This window comes from Artibeus jamaicensis, unplaced genomic scaffold (assembly GCF_021234435.1).
Source record: "Artibeus jamaicensis isolate MK-2021 breed Jamaican fruit bat unplaced genomic scaffold, CSHL_Jam_final contig_477, whole genome shotgun sequence".
Taxonomy (NCBI): domain Eukaryota; kingdom Metazoa; phylum Chordata; class Mammalia; order Chiroptera; family Phyllostomidae; genus Artibeus; species Artibeus jamaicensis.
In genome coordinates, this window is record NW_026521854.1 from 7,444,671 (window position 1) to 7,466,720 (window position 22,050).

The 22,050-nt window shown below is 51.8% G+C and overlaps 1 protein-coding gene across 1 annotated transcript in view; it reads left to right on the top strand.

Annotated features, from left to right (window-relative positions):
* The window catches only part of UNC13A (unc-13 homolog A), a 55,523-nt gene that overhangs the window by 2,171 nt on the left and 31,302 nt on the right, over positions 1-22,050 (top strand). Inside the window, exons 2-11 of the mRNA XM_053668183.1 lie at positions 7,426-7,455; positions 8,105-8,204; positions 10,047-10,164; positions 11,517-11,640; positions 12,229-12,302; positions 13,127-13,181; positions 14,998-15,033; positions 17,722-17,929; positions 19,952-20,506; positions 20,995-21,103. Coding sequence (XP_053524158.1) covers positions 7,426-7,455; positions 8,105-8,204; positions 10,047-10,164; positions 11,517-11,640; positions 12,229-12,302; positions 13,127-13,181; positions 14,998-15,033; positions 17,722-17,929; positions 19,952-20,506; positions 20,995-21,103 — 1,409 coding nt within the window. The remainder of the gene's footprint in view (positions 1-7,425; positions 7,456-8,104; positions 8,205-10,046; positions 10,165-11,516; positions 11,641-12,228; positions 12,303-13,126; positions 13,182-14,997; positions 15,034-17,721; positions 17,930-19,951; positions 20,507-20,994; positions 21,104-22,050) is intronic.

A 22,050-nucleotide genomic window follows, 5' to 3' on the forward strand; every position in this document is an offset into this window, starting at 1 on the left:
TGGGCAAAACCCTAAGGGGTAAGGGAAGCAGTATGAATGCTGGGAGAGGCTGAGGGGGAAACTGGGAGAAGTGGGAAGAGGGAGAAATGCTAGGAGGGGTGGGGGTGACCCAGTGAAGGCAGGATGGTGGAGGGGAAGAATAGCAGAGGAGAGGAGGCAGGGCAGCAGTGGAGCTGGGCTGAGAGGGCTTTCCATGGATCTGAGCTTATCTTTGGGGTTGAGGAAATTCCTCAACCAGGGGCCTAGCCCTGTGTACCCACACATGCACACACATGGGCTGGCACCTTCTAGCCAGACTTGCCCTGTGTGGTCAGAAATGCTCAGGACCCACCAAGGCTACACGAAATGACACTCCTGTGACTGCACACATGGACCAATGTGTGTGTTCATATATGAATACATATGTATATTCAGGGCACAGTCTGCTGCCACAGACATGGTCCCGGTATGTGTGTGTCTGTACATACATGTACACACATCTATCCACATGAGTTTGATGTTTGTTCACAATATCCATGTCTCATGAAAATCTGCTTATGGCCTAACATGCAAGTGTATGCTCATATATACATTTTAGGGTCCCAAATCTATAAGGAACATATATGTATACTCATAAGCACGTGCCAAGCTATGTGCACACATATGAAAACACTAGATTGGACACTCAAAGCAGCCCCTTTGAACAGGTGAATGATGACACATACAGGCACATGCCTATGTATATAACTTCACACAAGTGTGTACACCCATGCAAGTAAATAAACACACATGCCATAATACTGAATCACACACATACACCAATGTATGTTTCTACCTAACACATCACCTGCAAGTCCACAGGTACCTCATACATATGCAGTTCCATATGCAGTCACACCCTACTCCCCACCACATATGTACAGACCCTCACCTGCATTGGGATACGGCACATATCCTTAAAAAACACACATGCACAGCCATGTACGCACACTTGCCTGCCCTTCTAACACAAGCAAATACACATACAAACACACATAAATGCAAGCTCACCTCACACCAACACATGGGGGGCTACCTTGTATAGGCCTTGCCTTTACCCCTTCTCATTTCATTATTTATGTGGAGTCCCACTGCTGCGTACCCCTGCCTCTAATTCATTTGCTAGGTCTTAGCAGAGTCCTAAGGCTGCTACTACCAAGAACTTCACCTGGTTCCTTCATGCAATCATTCATACATTTACTCAGCAAGCATGAATTCAGCACCTACTATGTGCCAGACACTGTTTCTGGTACCCAGCCCTACTCCTAGACTCATGTTGGTGCGGTCAGAATGGGAATGAGAAGGAAGGGCTTAGGGAGCCTGCGAGGGGATCACCCAGGGATTTTTTCCTCTGGGAAGCCTGCCCTGACATCACCACCACCATTTGTCTGGTCTCAGAAGATGAGGGAAGAGGTAAGAAGAAGGGAGAAACAACATGGGCAAAACTGTGGTAGAGTGGTTTCAGTTCTAGACCTTCCTATGTACCTCCTGGCATTTGCCAGGCCATTCAGTGTTTTTTAAGTCTCCATAAATATTTCATGAATTAATTTTGTGTAAAATTAGCAAATGTGTTGAGGATGCATTTGCCTTACAACTAATAATAAATCAATCAAAAGCACCACTATCCAGCATTTTACAAGCAATATTTAGGACTTTTATGCTCATTGCCCTATTTAAATCTCAGAACAGCCATTTTACAGATGAGGAAAACTGAGGCTCAGGGAGGGCCAGTGACTTGCCTAGTGCCACAGAGTCAGAGTTGCAGCTTCCTGAGCCTACTGGGAGTGGAGGTTAAAGATTGAGCCTCCTCTCAGCCTCCAAGAATCTGTGAGACACCCACGCCCCTTCCATGGGGTGAAAATCTGTCTTGGAATTGCTTTCTGTCTTCATCCTCTCAGTAAAAAGACATGTCATGATCTCCCCATTTATAATGGCTGTTCTCCTGCCGCTCTCCCAAAAGTCCTTCACAAATCCCTCTGCCCCTAAATGCCCCATTTCTGATACCACCCATGCAGGAGGGGTGTGCATCTGTGTCTTTGCTGTCACCATCCTCAGAAGATGCCCTTCAGGATTGGCTCTGATTCATCTTCAGGGCTGTAATCTTATCTGCTCCCAGAACCTGCACCTCACTCTTCCCCCACATACAACGGGCTTCCTCTGTGAGGTGCCAACCAGGACATTCTGAGTCCAGCATGCCTGGGTTTGAATCACTAAATCCACCACTTCCTGGCAAGTCCCATACCCTCTTCACTCTTCAATGTGCCCATCTGTAGATTGGGCACACTAATAGCTCCTACTGCCTAGGATTCCTGGAACTCTCCAATGAAGTGAAGTACACAGAGCCATTGCCACAATGCTGTGGAAAGGTTTAAAAGTGTGAGCCAAGACAAAAAAAAATGATGCTGTTTTTATTAATGGGACCTAAAAGCTTTCTTGAAGGGGCCCCATGAGTGTAAGACGTTTCCTGAGCGCTAATTGCATTCTCAGGGCTGTGGAGGGCTCAGGAGTACACAGGTTGCAAAAGAGGTGCCAAGTTCTTCAGAAGTACACAGGACGGCGAATTCAGAACCATGGACAGCGCAGGGAGGCTACCTTCAACTGGGTGAACGAACAGCTTGGGAGGTGGAGAGACGAATGGTTCAGCACCGTGGACAGTGAAGTGGGGGCGCTCCAGGAATTTCGAAACTTGGGCAGCGCTGTCCAAGTCCGAAACTTGAGTCGCTGTCACTACAGAGATATGGGGAGAAATGACGTCATTTCCTTACTTAACACTATTTAATGAGCACCTGCTACATAGGCCAGGCCTAGTTCTGATACCTGGTAAACAAGAGACAGAAATCCCTGTCAAGATTCCTGATGCGTTTTTTACATCGGAGATTTTGGCTTGTTTCTGTCTTTGGTAGGTGAAGGGTTCTCTTTCCCAGATGCCAAACCAGTGGGGCCAGTGTCTTTATCACAAAGCTCATGTCCGCCATCAACATCACATATGAAACTGCCAAACGTTCCAGAATTTATTTCAGAATTCTCTAGGCTTCCCCCCTCACCCTTTGTAACGACTTCTGACACCTGGTAAGCATATCCTGTAGGGGAGGAGACATTGAGCCGCTTCTCTTCAGGGTAGGAATCCTCTACTTCCCACCCCCACCTCCAGGCCTGGCAGGTCATAGACCAAGTACCCCAACATCGGAATCGACCTCAGAATCCAGAGCCTTCCAGGCCAGGGGCACATTTAAAATCCAACCAAATAAAAGTAGCAGTGAGCCCTGGCTGGTGTGGCTCGGTGGACTGAGCACTGGCCTACGAACCAAAGGGTCACCAGTTTGATTCCCAATCAGGACACATGCCTGGGTTGCAGGACAAGTCCCCAGTTGGGGGTATATGAGAGGCAACTACACATCGATGTTTCTCTCCCTCTCTTTTTTTCTCCCTTACCCTCTCTCTAAAAATAAATAAAAATATCTTAAAAAGTAGTAATGCTACTATTAATAGTAGTAGTAATAATGATAGTATAGTAATGCTGATCCTAATACTGATGAAGAAGAAAGGGGAGAGGGAGGAAGAGAAGGGAAGACCAGAAGAGGAGGAAGAGAACCGCTTGCTCTACCTCTCCCCATTTCCCAGATGGAGAAACCGAGGTCCAAGGCCTGGCAGCGCCTATGAGGGGAGCCCTGCTCCTGACTCCACTGATTCTGCCGTAGCCATCGTCCGTCTGTGCAACCACATCAATCAGTCAGTGCTGACGGGCCCCCCGGGAGGGCGGCGCTGCTGACCGGGCCCGACAACGCGAATCCCGCGGCGTCGCTCACCGGCTAGTCGGAGGGGCGGGCAGTGGGCCCCGGCCTGAGCCGCCACTCCCGGCGGCCCAGCTGCCCACGCCCTCCGCGCCCTCGTTATAAATAGCCTCTTGCGTGTGACCAGGAGCTGGCGGGGCAGGGGCGGCGCTTCCGCCCCGGTGACCCCATTGCCCGGAGAAGGCGGGGAAGGTAGCGGGAGCGTACGTGACGGTGATGGCGGCGCAGGCGACAATGACTTGGGATCATTTGCCGAGGGAAAGACATTTGCTGACGGGAAGGCAGTGGGGTGGGGGGAAGGAGGGAGAGAAGGAGACTTGATTCTTTCCGTGAGCCCGCCCGGCCGCTCCCGAAGCCCCGCCCCTCCAAGCTCCTCCCACTTCCGGTGTGCTCCCCGCCCCCGCGCTTCGGCTCGGGTTCCCCGAGCCCCTTCCCTTAGTCCCCTCCCTCCTCCCGCTATCCGGCGCCCTGCCGTGAGCTCCCTCCCCCGGGAGTTGTCCCCACTCTAAGGCCCCTTCCCTCACCCCTCTTTCCTGTTTGAGCCCCCTCTCCCACCCTGAGTCCCCCCTCCTTTCTCTGAGTCCCCAGGAAGAACATAAATTGGTATCGTTACCCTAGACTCCCTGAAGGGGCCTGGAGGCCTGAGCCTGGCCTCTGCCGTGGGAGCTGGTACCTCCAGCAGTCTCCCACTGCTGTGGACCCCAGCCAAGCCCATTGCCCTCTGGTCCTCAGAGGCCTGGGGAGCAGGAAAGTGGGTAGGGGAAAGGAGTGGGAGTGGGCACAAGAGAGACAGAGACAAAGGCAGAAGGGGAGGAAGGAGACGGAAAGACAATGACAGGAGTAGAGAGAAACGGCACGGAGGAGCCAGACGAGGAGAGGCGCCAAGCACCCCAAACCCCGCCCAGACCCCCTCAGGAGAGTATGGAGGACAGACTCTGGACGAGTGGCCTCTCTGAGCCCTGTCTTGATATGTAGAAAGGAGACACAGTGGGAGCTGCAGGGTGGAGCATGGGTCAGGTGAGGCTAGACCCTAGTCAGCCCCCCTCCATCCCCCAGGGCCTCTCACCTACCCGCCTCAGCTTCCTCTGTACAACTCTTCTTTCCTGGTTCTGCCAGTTCTCTCCCCCTGTCTGCCATCCCTAGCCATCCCTAGCATGTCTTTCTCCTTCTGTCTTTCTCCTTCTGTCTCTGCGTCTCTTTGTCTGATTTTTTAAAAATTTTATTTATTTATCTTTAGAAGGGAAGGGAAGGAGAGCAACATCAATGTACGGTTGCTTCTGGTGCATCCCCTGCTGGGAACTGGCCTGCAACCCAGGCATGTACCCTGACGGGGAATCGAACCGCAATCTTTTGGTTCACAGGCCTGGGCTCAATCCACTGAGCTACACCAGCCAGGGCCTGACTTTCTTGACTTGTTATCTCCACCCCCTTCTTCCTCCTTTTCCTCTCCTCCCCCTGTAGGTCCCTCTGTGTGTGCCTTTCTCAGCCCCTGTCTGTGTCTCCCCCACCATCCTCCCTCCCCTCTCTGCTCCTGCACCCCCTCCCTTCACAGTCATCAGGCAAGCTGGAACTCCCCCAAGGAGGGAGGACTAGAGCTCCTGGTGCACACAGTCCTAAGGACCCCGAGCTTCTCTCAGCCCCAGGGTGGAGGAGCTGGGTAAAAGAAGAGGGCCATGACAGAAAATACAGGAGCATATAGAAGGAGACAGACAGACAGACAGACACACACACACACACACACACACAGAGCCAGGTCTAGAAGAGCAGGGAGAGACAGAAATGCCATGAAACAGAGATGGAAGCTTAGAGTGGAGAGTTCACTTGCCTAGGGTCACACAGCGTGGTAAACTGAACCTGACTCCACTGGACTCCACCTCTCCCAACGCCCAGCCAAGAGCTCCCTGGTCACTTCACCTCCAAACCCAAACCCAGGTGGGGGTATGATGCCCAATCATTGGCATTTAAAGTCTGGGTCTTTCAGAGGCATAAGGAGGCGCTCATTCCCACTCTCCCTCTGCCACTCTGGGGAGTTCACTCAGTTCTTCTGCAAGTCAATGCCACTGCTGCACAGCACCCCTACCCCCAAACAGGAACGAGCAATACTGACAAGTATTTAGGACCACCCCACTGCCCTCCTTTCATGGGAATTCTCTCTTCACTGGCTCCATTCAGCTGCTTTTGCATGGCAGAAATTCAAGTGATGGGGACAGAGATATAAGCAAGATGGGAGCCTGTGGCATTTGCTCAGAAAAAGTCCAAACTTCACTCTCAAAAGCAAAGAAATAAACCACAATTCTGTTACTAAAAATTTGTCCTCTAAGTTGCTTACACACACTCTTCAGAACATACTGAAAAACACCGAGGCCTACAGAGGGTGTGGAATGCTACTGTTTGTGTAGGAAATAAAATAACGCGCCTGTGCCCCTGACTGCCAAGGCCAGGCTCTCTGTCTAATACCTGGTGACACTGGGTACACTTGGGAGGCAGAATGAGGGCTAGCATAGAAAGAACCTTATTCTCACTGTAAAATTTGGGGGTTAGTTTGATTTTGTAAAATGTGTGTGTATTGCCTACTCAAAAAAAACATTCGTTTGCAAATTTAAAGGTAGCAGAAACTGCAAAGGAGGAGAGAGGCTCAGTTCGGTAACAGATTTTAGGTGGAGGTGGAGCGTGAACAGTGGAGAAAGATGTTGGGGGCAGCTGCAGGGGGCAAGAGATATTGAAAGTGAGTTTACTATCCTTCAAGAAAAGCCAGGGAAGAGGGAAATTGTTTTAAATCATTAGGGCCATGGGTTATGTGAAATCTGAAGAGGCTGGACCACACAGGACCCTGGCATACATTTGGGTTGCACCTTTCACAGGTAAGTGGGACTGGACAGCTCTAACAATCTCCTGGCCAGGACCAGGATGTCCTGTTCTACCTCCTCTAGTCCTCTTTGCATATTGGGCCCCAAACCTGGGGAGTAGGACAGGCTGAACTGGACAATTGGGGGAGAAATCCTGCTAGCTTGGCAGGGGGATGGGGTCACTGGAGACTGTCTCTCCTCTCTCCCTCCTTCCCTTCTCCCCTCCTCCCCAACTGTCCTCCCTCTGTGGCAATCCTGGAGGCCTTCCTGTAAGAGGCCTCTTCTGCCACCTGCCCAGCTCCTTTTTTTAAATCTTGTTCAATTAAGGGTAAAGGCATAGCTGGAGGGGAGAAGCTTTAGGGGGATTTGATATGGAGGGAGGAGGGACATGGACTATTCCCAGAGTCCAGATTCCTTCCACCCATAGATCTGCCTCTGCTCACCTGTCTGATGGCTGCTCTCTCTCCCTCCCATCCCTGCCTCCCTTCTCTCCTTATATTTCCTCCTCTCCTTGTCTCATTGTCTCTGTCTCTAATTTTGCCTCTGTCTTTATCTTCTTTTTATTTTTCCTGTTTGGTTTCTGTATCTATCTCTTTTGCTTTCTACCCTTGCCGCTGTCTTCTCTCTGTTTCCGTGTCTCTCTCCTCTCTGTCGTTCTTGCTCTGTCTCTATTTTGATGTCTGTCTGTCTCTCTCTCTTCCTCTCCCTCTGTCTCTCTTCTCCCCGCCTCTCTCCCCATTTCCCTTCCCTATCTCTGTCTCTCTCCACAGTCAAAAAAGCCAAGTTTGATGGTGCCCAAGGTAAGTGGCCTCTATACCTGTCCTGTCCTATGTTGTCTGTTTGTCTGTCCATCTCTTGAAGAGACAAGGAAGGGGGATCTAAGCCATTGGTGGGGGACTTGGGCTGTGTGTCTGCTAATCATGATAAAGAATGTCAGACAGGGCCTGTGGTCCCAGCAATCGCTTCAGCTGTCCTCTGAAAACCCCTCGGTGGGTGGGGCTCACCCTGAGCCAATGGCCCTTCCCAGGATCATAAGAGATAGGGTGGGGACTCTTAGATCAGGTTCCAGGTGGGGAAAGTGAGGCTCATAGAGGTGTTAGAGTTTCTTATAGTCACTTTTGTTCCCATGTGGGACCTCAGTTTTCCCAGCTAAAAACCAAGGCTGTTGGACATAGTTATTTCTAAGCAGCAGGATTAAGCATCCCCAAATCCCACGTCTCCCTGCACCAAGGCCCCGTCCTTGTGCTCTAAGGGATTGGTCATAGGGGGAACCTTGGGGACTGGGAGTGGAAGGGACACACAGAAGCAGAGCATCGTGTTGGCCCTGGGCCCCCCTGCCCACTGCCGGGCACGCACAGCACCTGGGGATCACAGCAGGCTGACTAGAGCTTGGGAAGGGGCACCAGGGGTGCCTGAGCCGCCGCACTAACCCTGCTCTCACCACCACAGAGAAATTCAACACATATGTGACCCTGAAGGTGCAGAATGTCAAGAGCACGACCATCGCTGTGCGGGGCAGCCAGCCCAGCTGGGAACAGGATTTCATGTTGTGAGTCTGACTGGTCCTGCGCAGCCTCCCCACTGAGACCTGGTCCCATTGGGCAGAGCCAAATATTTGGGTGTTGTCTGGGACTTCTGTTCCCCTTCCCTCTGTCCCATGTCTACCCATCAGCTTTGCCTCCAAAGCACTTCCCAAACCCAGTAACTTCTCTTTATCTCTGATGCCACCAGCCAAGTCTCCAGTGCCACCAGCCTCCACCCGGGCCTCCTGCTGCATGTGCCTCTCACAATCTGTTCTTCTCCAGGCAGCCAGAGGGATATTTTTAAAACTGCAAATCACCTCCTTTCATTCTGCAAGTTTGCCTGTGGCTCATCAACCTCAGAACAAAAATCGCATGCCTTCCCATAGCCCTGAAGAGGCCTGGCCCCTATGACTTCCCACCAGTATCTCCCTCCATCTTTCCTGGCTCACCTGCCCCAGCCACAGCCACCACTGCAGGGTTCCTCCAACATGGCCAGTTTGTTCCTGCCCCAGGACCTTTGCACTTCCTTTTCTCCCGCCTCCTTGCCCCTCCCAGCTGGCTCCTTCTTATCCTTCCTGTCTCAGCTGTGTCCCCTCCTTGACCACTACTGCCAGGCTGCAATCGAAGAGTCATTTCAGGCCTTGCTACCAATTGTTATTTTGGTCAAATTTATGTGAATTTTGGACATATTTATGGCCCCTGAACCCAGACTGTGAGCTCTAGGAGGGTAGGGCCTGGTGGGTCTCTGTCGCTACTCTCACCGCCACACCACGCACAGGGCCTGACACTCAATGCATATTTGCCTAGTCATTGAATGCATTCATGACCTGGACCCTCCTCTCGACCTGGAGCCTTTCAGGCCCTCCTATTACATCCCACCTGCTCTGATGATGGGAACATGTGCCATGCTCTCTGCTAAGGCTTTGATTACCTCAGTTTGCCTACAACACTGGGAAGGAGGACACTACTGTAATCCTCATTTTACAGATGAGGAAACAGAGGACCAGAGAGGCTAAGCCACCTGCTCAGTGTCACGTAGCCTCTACCTGGAAGAGCGAGGATTTGGTCCCAAGCAGCCCTCCACCCCTGAGCAGAGCCTGGCTGGTGGCTGTCAGACCTGGAAGCTGTGAGAGAACCCAGTTAGGGTCCTGGAGCAGAGGAGCATATGGGGAAGGAAGGGAGGAGCCGGCCTTACAATTCTGAGGAAGATGTAAAGTGGGGAGGGACAAGGTGGTCCCCAGCTCCCTGAAAACAAGTAACTGAATGACTAGGTTACAGCCAACATATATGTTCAAGAGCATTCCTTAAGATAAGTCTTCAGCAAATTGGTAAATTCAGTGAATTGGACATTCACCAAGGTTTCCCCCCAAATCTGCCTATGTGTAGTGTGGGGCCTGCCGGGAAAGTGCTCAGGGATAGGATCATTCACATGTTCAGGGATGTCCCCATGCGATTGGACAGAGACGACACTCGGAAGGATGGAGGCACCCCAGATGCCCTTATCCTGGGATAACAGGGCCATGAAGGGTATTTGGGCATCTTTCTCACTTAGCCATCATTCTCGAGGTTTGAGGGGTTGAGGAGGCACCAGGCAAGTTGAGGTGTAGGAGGTGTGTGATATCTGTCCCAGCCCTTCCATCCCAGCTTGGAGCCCTTGTTCCGCTGTGAGACCCTGAGCATGTGACGTAGCCCTTTGGCCTCAGTTCTCCATCTCAGTTCTGTTAAACATGAATCACTGTGTTACTGTCCTGGCTAGGGCTCACCCAGGCCAGGGTTTGAATTTCAGTTGGCTGTATGTCCCAAGGTGAATGAACTGACTTTTCTGAGTCTCCATTCTCTCACTCCCGCCCCCTCCTCTCTCTCCTCAGTGAGATTAACCGCCTAGATTTAGGGCTGACAGTGGAGGTGTGGAACAAGGGCCTTATCTGGGACACCATGGTGGGCACCGTGTGGATCCCCCTGCGGACCATCCGCCAGTCCAATGAAGTGAGTGGTGGGCTGAGGGTTGGGGAGCAGTGCCTGGGAGGGGCTCCGAGGCCAGTGGCTAAACAAGATGGACATCAACCTCCACCCCTTGACAATGTTCATGTAGATGTCTGGGGCTGCAGTTGCAGCTCCAAAGTCACCAGGGCCTGAACTCTTTCCATCTTATTTGCCCTTCCTTTCATGCACTTCCACCTCATGGCCTAGGATGGCTGCTGGAGAGCCACCATTATATTTGCATTTCCACCAGGGAAGGGAAAGGTGGCAAGGAATGGAGTTTACCCTCCAAGTTAAAATGCCAAACCTTGGCATTTTACCCACATCCCATTGGCCAGAACTTAGTCATGTGACCCCACTAGCTGCAAAGGAGTCTGGGAAGTGTAGTCTTATGTTGCATAGCCCTGGATCCAGCTAAAAATGTATTCCTATGGAAGAGAGGGGAAGGGATATTGTGAACAATTAGCACTTTGTGCAAGAGGAAGGCCACACAAGCCCTGAAGGTACTAGACAATCCTGGCCTCTCGACCTTAAGTTTTTCCTCCTCCATTTCATTCCCCCATGCTGAGCCCAGCAGCATCTTATTACCTCAAGACCCTTTCCTACCCTTTCTCTACATCTCCCTTGGGAGTCCTTCTTGATGGCACCTGCTCACATTGCCAGCCTTATCTCCCTCTACACCCCAACCTCCACCCCTTACAGGCCCCAAGAAAGCCCTCTGAATCTTTGCATAAGCTGTTTCCTCGGCTTCCAGTGTCCCTCCCATCACCTTCTAAGCTCAGCTCCCATGTCTTATCCTCTGGGAAGCCCTTCATAACTACCCCCTGGATACATGCAGAGGATCCTGGGCTCCTACTTTCACCCCTACCAGCCTTTCCCTGGGGCTGTGGAAAGCAAATTCCACAGAACATCCTTCTCATTTAAGATAAAGAAACTGAAGTTCAGAGTGGACCCCACCAGCGGAATGGCTTATGTCCCCTGAACCCAGGGGCACTGGTTCATGCACTTGGGGAAGGATTTCCTTACTGGATTGTGGGAGCACCAGGGCCTTTATATGAAGCTAGGGCTGCACAACTGCTATCATGGATGAGGAGTAGTTGTGTAACTACCCCTGCTGACTCCACAGGGCCCTCTCTCTGGATCTTTGACTCCGGGTTCCCTGGACAAGTCCCCATGTTGCCCTGCACTGGGCTCTTCCTTCTGAGTCTCAGTTTCCTCATCTGTAAAGTGGGGGTGTGGCCTTGGCTTTTGGGGTAGGGATGAGACGGGATGAGGGAGACAACTTGTGTTAACAGACACCTGATCCACCTCACCAGATCTGGAACCTGACCCCTGTCTTCATTGCTCCCTATACCCAGGAGGGTCCTGGAGAGTGGCTGACTCTGGATTCCCAGGTCATCATGGCAGACAGTGAAATCTGTGGCACCAAGGACCCCACCTTCCACCGCATCCTCCTTGACACTCGCTTTGAGCTGCCCCTAGGTAAGTTTGGGGGGTGCAGGACCCTCACCCAGTCAGGATAATGGTCAGGCCTGGGTAGGCCATACAAACCTCATTGTGAGTGCAAGGTTTCCTCTCCCCAGAAGAGAGGATTTTCTGGGTCTCAGCGAGTCAGATGAGGTGTGCACCTGCTGTGTACAGGTCACCAGGGGGAAGCAAATGCTTCTTGATCCGTGGAACAGAGGTCTGAGCTGCCCTGGCTGGTCCTTGGTGAGAGATTTGGCTTCAGGAGTGAGCTGGGGATAGAAAAGAGACAGAGACAGACAGAGACAGCAGAGATAAACAAAGGCAGAGACACAAAGAGGCCTTTCCACCTTTCCTGGAAGCAGCTTGGTTCTCCCACATCATCCCTCCAAGACTCATGGCTCCCCCACCGTTGTAATGCCAGGGTACATCCTCTCTCCCGTTCCCCATCCATCCCCAAGGCAGTGCTGGGGCAGGGTGGGACCGGGCTGCCACCCTGTCCCCAGACCCACTGGATACCAGCCCTGTAGGCCTTCAGGATACACGGGGTGTGTGCTGAGGGGACGGCAGCGGCTTTCAGGCTCACAGCCAGGACTCCCCTTCCAGACATTCCTGAGGAGGAGGCCCGTTACTGGGCCAAGAAGCTGGAGCAGCTGAATGCCATGCGGGACCAGGATGAGGTGAGTATTGACATGGGGGGCTCTTTCCTTCTTGCGTCTGTCTCTCTTCATCTCCCTGTGTCCTCTGCTCTCTGTCTCCCTGCTTGTCTTTCCCTGTATCCGTGTCGCTCACTCTTTATAACCCGACTGAATCGGTGACTCCCGTGATCCCGTTTCCAAGCAGGATGTCAGCCAGGAACAGTCTACTGACAATATGATGGTGATTTCAATTGACTCAAGTTCTGCATTTGCCAAATACCCACAAGCACATACAGGGGCCCCGAAGCGGTCTCACACCCCCTCTCTGCCCCACAGCCCTTAATTCCTCGAGTCACACTTTCAGACTTTCTTAAAACTTCTCATCCCCCAGAAGCCTCAGCCCCTGAACCTCCACTCTTCCGTGCCGCCCCTTCCTCATCTTCTTGGCTCTGTATCCCCACAGTGCAAAGACTCCCTGTGGCCCAGAGGACAGTCTTTAAAAGGTGAGGGCAGGGAAGGAATAGCAGACAAGAGTACAATGTTCTTTAGTGAGAGGTGGCGGGCAAGGGGGCAGTACACACGTGTGAGTAATTTTTGCCCAACCTCGTTTCTCTGTCTGTCCCTCTCTCTATCCTGTCTCCCTTGCCTCTGTTTCATGTGTGTCTCTTTTTCTTTTTTCTGTATCGGTGTCTCCCTGCCTCTCTGTATGTATCTCTCTCTGTCTGTGCACATCTGTATCTTTCTCCTCCAGAGGGAGAGGGTTGGAGAGGCACGGGAGAGGCAGGATGGGACACAGCAGAACACCATCCCAGTCCCCTGGCCCTTGGCCTCTCTGAGACGTGCCCTCTTTCCTTCCCTCCCCTCAGTATTCATTCCAAGATGAACAAGACAAGCCTCTCCCTGTCCCCAGCAACCAGTGTTGTAAGTACCTCTCCATCCCTTCCTTGGCCTCTGTCCCCCACCCCTGGGTGTTGTGTGTAACAGGCCAACTCCTCTCCAGAGGTACGGGTCCTAAGGGTGGGCAGTTAATGCTCACAGTGTGGTGGAAAGAAGAAGAGATCTGGGACTTGGGTTTGAGCTCTGCCCTCCTCTGCGGCTGCAGGCGGCCAGTGTCCCTCTCTGGTCCTTGGAGTCACTCTCTTTGGAACCATGCATCTGACAGCCCTTCACTTTGAGGGGTTCCAGAACATCTAGAGGCTTAAAAACATTTTGCAGACACTTTAATCCTGTTCATTGAACCCAGATGAGGGGCTCTTTCACGTGGCCAGCACAGGCCCCCAAGCAGCCCACAGCCAGAGGGAGCAGACGGTTACTGACGGTCCTGCCGACACACGTAAAATAGGTGCACGGACGATGGACAAAGGCTGTTTCATTCACCTGTTTTCTTAGATGAAGAAACTGAGGCCCAGGAGGAGAAGCAACTTGCCCAAGGTCACACACGCGGCAGGAGGCAAAGCCAGGATTTGAACTAGGTCTGAGGGACTCTTTCCACTGCACTGTGTCTGTTTTTGCTGATGACGATCGTGTTCCTCTGCCTACTGCCCCTCCATCCAGGCTGGGGTTGTCAAGATTGTTTATGTTCCTTGGCCCTGTGGATACTCAGAGGCACCCAGACGAGTTCTCCATGGGCCAAGGACATGTTTCTTTCCCAAAAGTTCCTCCTGAGTCCTCTGGAGTGGGGAGGAAGTGACAGATCATAGAGTCCCAGGGTAGAACCCGAACCCATGACGCTTTGTCTCCATCCCGCACTTCGACTTCTTTCTCCAGTTCCATCTTCTTCCTTATCGCCCTTTTCTCCCTTCCCTCCTCTCTCACTGTCTCCCCGTACCTCTTTCTCACACCCCCATATGCCCAGGATGGTGATGGTATGGCCCAGTGTGGGGACCCTGTTCTATCCTAACTTGGGGTATGTCACTGAGAAAGTCTCTTGACTTCCTTGCCTGGGGGGAAGCCATCCCTTACCAGAAGGAATTATGAGTCCCCTACCCCCATGAATGGGCTCCTTGAAGGTTGTGGTGAGGGAAGGGCCAGACAAGGTGGAAGCAGGAGCAGATGACGGAGTACCTGGTGGATTGAAATGAAGAGTGGGTTCAGTTTGGAAATGGAGACTCACCTCCCAGCATTCACCTCCAAGTCCTCTTAGGAACATTCATGGAGGGGTCAGCCAAGGCTCGAGGGAGTCAGGTTTCTGGTCCGAGGCATTTCCCACAATGCCAGGCACTGGGAACGAGGAAGGGAGATGTGGTTCTCTTCCTGGCCCTGAAGCTCGGAGGCTGTGTGACTTGAGGCCGCTCATCCCACCTCTCTGAGCCCTATTTCTTCACCTGTACGATGAGCAGGATGAGAAAAACCCACCCAACAGGGGTGTTTCAAAATTTAGGATTTCCAATTCAATATTTTTTTTCTCACACACAAGATAGGGGAGGGAAGGAGAGGGGTGTGCTGCCCCTAGACTTCTGAGCTGGAAAACCCTGGTCCTAAATGCCCTTTTCGTTACCTCCTGGCTGAGCCTGTGGCCTCCTCAAAAAACAGATATTCTGCCTTTCTCCCAAGGTGGTGAGTGAAGGCATGACAAATGTCAGTGGTCAAAGTGATACTTGGGGAAAGATCCTCAGGTTAGGAGGCGACTGGGGTCCTGGGCGGGAGGAGATGGGGAGAATGAGGAGGACGGCAGAGCCCCCCTCCTTGTGCCCCGCCGCCTGCTCCCTTTTATTATCTCTGCCCCTTCTCTTTGTAGGCAACTGGAATTATTTTGGCTGGGGTGAGCAGCAGAGTAAGTACTCAGCCTGACATCCTGGGAGGCCACGGGGAGGGGGTGCCTCGGCAACCCCACCTCCCCACCGTGCAGGGAAGCGAGGAGCCTGCGGCTGGCACACTGGGGCCAGACAGACAGCAAGGCTCCTTCTTTGCCCTCCTGCCCCAACCATTAACATCTGTCTTGGGGGTCCTGCTCTGTCTGGTGGGGAGTGGGCACTGCCACTGGGGTGGAAGGGTTCAGCCGGAAGGCCTGGGCATTTAGACGGGAGACCTGCCTGTCTCCAGCTGGGCACTGTGACCCCTGTCCCCCCACTCCCCACGTATAACCTCATTTCCTCTCCTGTGACTTCTCCCTCTTTTCGTCTTCCCATCTTCCTCCTCCACCTGGAAAAGTCACTCTGATGGTGGGGGGTGGGGGAGAAAGAGGGTCTCAGAGCAGAGAGCAAGGGTCCCCAGGTGGGTATCATTTCCGAGACCTCCCTCCAAAGCTCCCTCACACACATCTCCCTCCGATTTGCCCCCAGGGGAGGGAGACAAGCCATCCCCCCAATTTGGATACCCATTTCTCTCCCTAAGGAAGAGTTCTCTTCTTCCCATGTCCTTCCTCCTCCAGAGAAATCCAGTTCTTTGTTCTGTATATGAATGTACGTCCTCTCTCCTCCACCAGCTGGGAGCTCCTCCACCCTGACCCTCCCTGTGGTGGACAAACTCCACTCCCTGCTCCCTCTAGGACCAGGGAAACTGTTTACATGTACTTTGATCCAAACAAGTTGTCAAAAACAAGTCGGTCAGAAAGCCACTTGACCAGAATAGACATTAGGCAGAAAAGATTTGGTAACAACCAGTTTGCCACAAGCAAACAATACCATCAAAAACAGAGATGTTTTGGGTTAAAACCAATTTGGCTAAAGCTGATAAGTAGGCAAAGAGCACAGAGCACTGGGCCAAAAGCAGAGCCTTTTATGGAGACACAAGTGTTTGAAAGGTGGAAGCAGCAATTTGGTAAAAAGCAGAGTCTGGGTGAAAACAAAAAGAATTACATTCAAAAGCCATTTGCCTCTCAAAAACAGACAATTTGTCAGAAAAAAAAATTGGGTGAACATGGACACAGCCTCCTGTGACTTGGTTGAAAACATCTTGGCTTGGTCAAGAACAATTTGGTAAAGAGAAAGCCAATTTGGCCAAAGACCCAGATAATTGCCTAGAAAACCAATTGGTCAGAGGGGCAATTTGGTGACATTGACCAGTTTTCCAGAGCTTCGAGGGGGATCGTCCAGGTTTCAGATGCCCCAGCTCAGGCTTTTACAGGATCACAGTTTCACCCTGAACCCCGCCACCCTGGGCCGTGGAAACTGGCCTCCGCCTCTGCCTCTAACGTCAGCGCAGACAGCGCCTGTGCAGCAGTGGGGACGGGGTGCAGAGCTCAGAGGTCACAGCAGCCCAAGTTCAGTGAGAAACTGGGAATCCACAGATGCCTGGGTAGGGCCAGCTTGGCCAGCTGGAAACTAATTACGGTTTTTCTAAAGGCAAAATAACTGAGGGAATGTATGAATTGGTTTTTAAAAATTTACCACATTTTAAGAATTGGACCTATTTGTTGAATATATCTATATATACATACATATATATATATACACACACCTACACACACACACACACACATACACACAAACAGACACATTAGCTGGAAAAGAATTAGAAGGTTAAAATAACTAAGAAACAAAAATAGGTAAACATCTGGGAAATAATACTTAAAGCAAAAATACTTAAACAAAAAATACTTAAAGGGATAAAAAGAGGCGAGCCACCTCTTTGGTGGTTCAAAATCTCCAGTAAATTGATGCTGTGGGCCACCCAATCAGGGGGTTATGGGTTGTTTTTTTTTTTGCAGCCCATTTTCAACCCAAGTGTTGTTTTCAAAATAGTCTCTCCTGTCCTGCAACGATCTAACATCCATTGACACAATTCCATTTTCTTTTTACTAAGAAGGAAAACCTGTTTTCCTTTTACTAAGGAAAACAAACCAAACTAAAAACGTCCTTTAATTTTTACATAACACTTGAAGTTTGGCAACTCCGCCCTGGTCCATTTTATCGGTAGATTCTGGTGCGTGGTGGACTTGCCCACCTAGTGACCTAATCTTCGAGGCAGATGGTACTTTGTCAGAGCCTCTTCTTTGTTCCTGTGCTTGTGGGTTCAGATCTGGGGTCTCTAGTCTCAGATACCAAGAAATCTCTGAGGGTTAAAAGGCATTCGTACTCTACTTTGCCCTTCTGATATCCCTCCAACTTCTTTGAGTGTTTGCTTGACTCCTGTTATGGAAAGCTCACTGCCTGATTGGGGGAAAAATTGGTTTCAGAGAGCCTAGACTTTGGCAAAGCCCATTCTTACATTTGAGCTGAAAGACATCCTCCCATTTGCCACTGTCCTCACATTGTAGCATCTACCCTGGACTCCAGACTCCAGGTCCAGTTTGATCCACATAAGGCAAAGCAGGTTTTCACCTCCCTCATTCTAAAGCCTATACCTCTACTTATATGACCCAATATCCTTCATTCATTCGGATTGCTCTTCTTAGATTAGCAGCCAGTGAAGATCCCCTAAGTCTGAGATCCTGCTTTGGTCCCCATTGTATTCTGTTCCCCCCTCTCTCTCCTCCTCCCGTCCCTCTTCACTCTCCCTCCTCACCTCCTCTCTCTTCCAGATGATGACCCTGACAGTGCAGTGGATGATCGTGACAGTGACTATCGCAGCGAGACAAGCAACAGCATCCCCCCACCTTATTACACTACATCCCAGCCCAATGCTTCAGTCCACCAGTATTCTGTTCGTCCGCCGCCCTTGGGTTCCCGGGAATCCTACAGTGACTCCATGCACAGTTATGAGGAGTTCTCCGAGCCGCAGGCCCTCAGGTAGCCACCCTGGAGCTGAGGTCCCTGTGCGTGTGTGTGTGTGTGTGTGTGTGTGCGTGTGTGAGTGTGTGTCTAACCCTGTCTCCTGGAGTGAAAAGAGGAGTAGGGGGCTGGGGGGAGCTTGAGGTATAGGTAACCAGGTGTAGAAAAGCAGCATTCACACTTTCTTATAAGCATTAGAGCCCTTGCTTTACCCAAAATTTTGTAAGAAAATTCCACATGATTAAGAAAAGTGGGTCTGCTTTGTCTGAGGAAAGAAAGTCCAAATGCCCCTGATTGGTCCCACTGAAACAGGGGGGCTCCTTGCACTCCTTTAAAAAGCTACTGGTCCCTATCTACTGTCTTACTGGGTGGGGGAGGGGTGGGTGGCAAAAGATCACTATTAGCGGGGGTTGTGAGACACACAGTACTGTTGGAAAAATCCCAACAAGCAGCTGGCTAGGGGTCTCAGGTGGTCCTGCCCAGCTCTCCTGGTGGCACCAGACCCAGTGTTCTGGGCCAGCGAGCATGGGCACAGTGACCGAAAACTGCTCCTATTCTGTCCAGCCATCGTCACCACTCCTTTGAGAGTAGGCTGTCCCCAGACTTGCCCAGGAGGTGGGCCCCTGGCCCCAGTGCACCTTACCACTGCCCAGGGCAGGGTGCCGGTCCTTGAGCCGGGGAGGCTGAAACTCCAGCCTGCCACCGCTCCTCGTTGACCCGACCACCCTAGTCCTGGTTTCCAAACAGGACAATAACCAACATGGAATTAAACAGCTTGAATGTTTGTATGGCATTTAGATAGATAGAAAACACATTCATCCTTGCTGAAAGTTCTATTGCACAGTGTGAGAATTTGGGTAAAACGTAATTTGAAGGAAAACTTCGTAAGCTTCCTACTCTGACTTGACCATTGACTGATACAATTTCTTTGCAGATATTTGAACAACCCTTATTTTTAATTTTCCTATAGTTAATATATACCACAGAAAGTTTAGCTAGTTTATAGATAAAATATTTGGGGAGGAACTTTTTAAGACACTGAGCATCTACTCTAGCCTTTATTTTTTAGATCCAAGGAAATGAAATAACATATTCAAAGTAAAACATTTAGTGGCAGAAATGGGATGAAAATCAAGCAAGAAAGCGTGTTCCTGGCAGAGGGCACAGAAAGCACAAAGGCCTGGAAGTGGGCACAAGTTTAGGGTGTTGGAGGAGCAGCAAGGAGGTCGGTGCGACCAGAGCAGGGGGAGAGAAAGAGGGACAGAGAGGGAGGTGAGTGGGGGGGTTGGAGGGTTTGGGCCGCATGAGGGTGCTGGGCACGGCATAGGTTTGGTTCCAAGGACACTAAAGGGCCTTGTGGCGTTTGGACAGTGGTGGAATGTGATTGGGTTATAACTCAAAGAAGCCCCTCTGTGGCTTCCATGGGAAGCAGGGGCTGTTGGGATGGGAGTGGATGTTGGGCGTCACCATGTGGAGCTGGCAGAGCCTGGACCAGGCCAGGGCCCAGGTGCAGAGAAATGAGTGAATTTTATGTATGTCCACAAGCTGGAGTTAAGGGGATCTGTGGCAGGGCCGGCTGGGAGCAGAGGTTGAGTTAAGGAGTGGAGGCAGAAAGGCCCCGGGCCACGGTGAATAAGGGGGCTCAGTGGTGGAAGGACCAGGTTGAGGTGGGAGATGTCAAGCACCAAGCACAATAACCACAGTGATGTCACAGTCTCCATGGGGGCTGTGTCGAGGACATTGATTCAGGGTCCTCAGCACATGGGAGGAGCGTGGATAGGGGCGGCACCTAGTAGGTCATCAATGATCACTAAGTTCATCCATCTGGTTTGTTGTCTGCAACCCAGACCATAAATGCCACAAGAGCAGGCTTTCTGTCTCCTTTGCTCATGGCTGTGTTTCCCTGGCACCTACAGGGGGCCCAGTGCATGGCAGGTGCTCAAACAGTGCTGAGCAAACAACTGGGTGTTGGACCTGTGGGACTGGGGCTGGTTGGGCAGTGGCTCCGTGCCCACCCCTGAGCCCCACCCATACCCTCAGCCCTACAGGCAGCAGCCGCTACGCCTCCTCAGGGGAGCTGAGCCAGGGCAGCTCACAGCTGAGTGAGGACTTTGACCCGGATGAGCAGAGCCTGCAGGGCTCCGAGTTGGAGGATGAGCGGGACCGGGACTCCTACCACTCCTGCCACAGCTCAGTCAGCTACCACAAGGACTCGCCACACTGGGACCAGGACCTTGAGGATGAGCTGGATGAGGAGCTGGACGAGGAGCTGGATGAGGAGCTAGATGAGGACCTGGAGGACTTCCTGGAGGAGGAGGAGGAGCTGCCTGAGGATGAGGAAGAGCTGGAAGAGGAAGAGGAGGTGCCTGATGACATCCGTGTCTATGCTGAGCACCAGGAGGTAGCCATGGCTGAGCCCAAGGACTTCAAGCGTGTCAGTCTTTTGCCAGCCGCCCCAGAGAAGGAGGACAAGGCCCCAGCCTTGCCCACTGAGGCCCCCACTGTGGCCAAAGTGGCCCCCGAGCCAGCTGTGCCTGAGGAGGTGCCTACAGCCGAGCGGGTGCCCAGGGATGAGCCCCCCAAAGCTGAGGAGAGGTAATGAGAGGGGGCTGAGGGGTTGTCACAAGGTCACCATGATCAGGGGCCAGTGGTGCCATGATGGAGTGAACACGGACCTAGGGAATTGGAGGGGAGGGTGTAGTTGTCACAGGACCATGGGTTCACTGAAGAAATCAAGATGGGCCCAGGTGGTCAGAGGGGTTTCAGTGGAGTTAGAGGAGGTCAAGCTGGGTCATGAAGGTGTCTTAGGGGTTGTGAGGGGTTGGGAAAGTCACAAACGCATTGGGAGGGCCCTGGGCAAATAGATTTACGAGGGGCCAGAGGGCCAGGAGGATGGAAAGGGGAGTCTGAGGACCCAAAATTGTCAGAGAGGTGATGGGCATGTGGGAAGGGGACAGGGGCACTGGGACAGGTCAGAGGGCGGCACAGGTGGGTCCTAGTGTCTCTGAAGGACCAAGCATCACTCAGAAGCAGAGGGAGGAGGGAGAGCTGGCTCTGGAACCTCAGGATGCCCCATGCCTCAGTTTCAGGCCGCAAGAAGATGAGGAAAGCCAGGAGGGTCAGGACTCCATGTCGAGGGCTAAGGCCAACTGGCTGCGAGCCTTTAACAAAGTGCGGCTGCAGCTTCAGGAGGTAAGTGAAAGCCCTGGCCAGCTCACACTCTTGCTCAGTGTCCCATCCATGATCATGCCCAGACTGGCCATGCCCACTTCCCCCTCCTCTAATGCTCCTGCCACACTGGTCCTTTTCCTAGCCCTACCCACCACACCAGTCCATGCCCCACCCCATGAACAGCTTGGCCATGCCCACTTCCTCACCCCATCTACCATGTCTATTCGTCTATATGTCCTGGTCCTTCCATGGCTCTGCCCACACCAACCCAGACCCACGCTTACCTGCCCTACCCTTGTCCCAGCTCTACTATTCCTGATCTCACTCACACCTGCCTGCCCTATCCCTCATACCAAGATCCAGCCCACCCTCTCCCATGCCAACCTGATATTTCTAAGCAGGGCAGGAGGAGAAGTGAGCTGTGACCTGGACTTAGATCATGACTACAGCCGTGTCAGGGATCAACTTCATGAATAGAGGTAGAGATTAGGAATAGGGGTCGAGATCAGGATTAAAGTGGCAGTCAGAGGTCAGAGTTAGAATTGGTATCAGGGGACAAGATCAGTGCTTGGGATCATATTGGGTGTCACTGTCAGTGTTGGGAAAGGTCCGGAGTCAGGTCAGTGTTAGGAAAGGAGTTCAGTGAGAGACAAAATTCATGTCAGGGTCAGGGTGATGACCGTTCAGATGTGCAGAAGGATTGAGACCCTTTACTTACTCCTTCAGTCATTCAAATGACTTTGGGCTGTAGACAGAGCAGTATTATTATCCTGGGGGAACTTCCAAATCTGGATGAGGCTGGCAAGAGAAGATCCTAATCACATTCCCCAAATTTTCAACCATCCAGTATCAGAGCCACAAACATTTCAAATCAAATTTCATGTTAGTTTAAATTTTTTTACTAAATAAGATATTCACATGATTCCAAATTTAAAAGGTAGGAAAGAAGATACAGTGAAAAATCTATT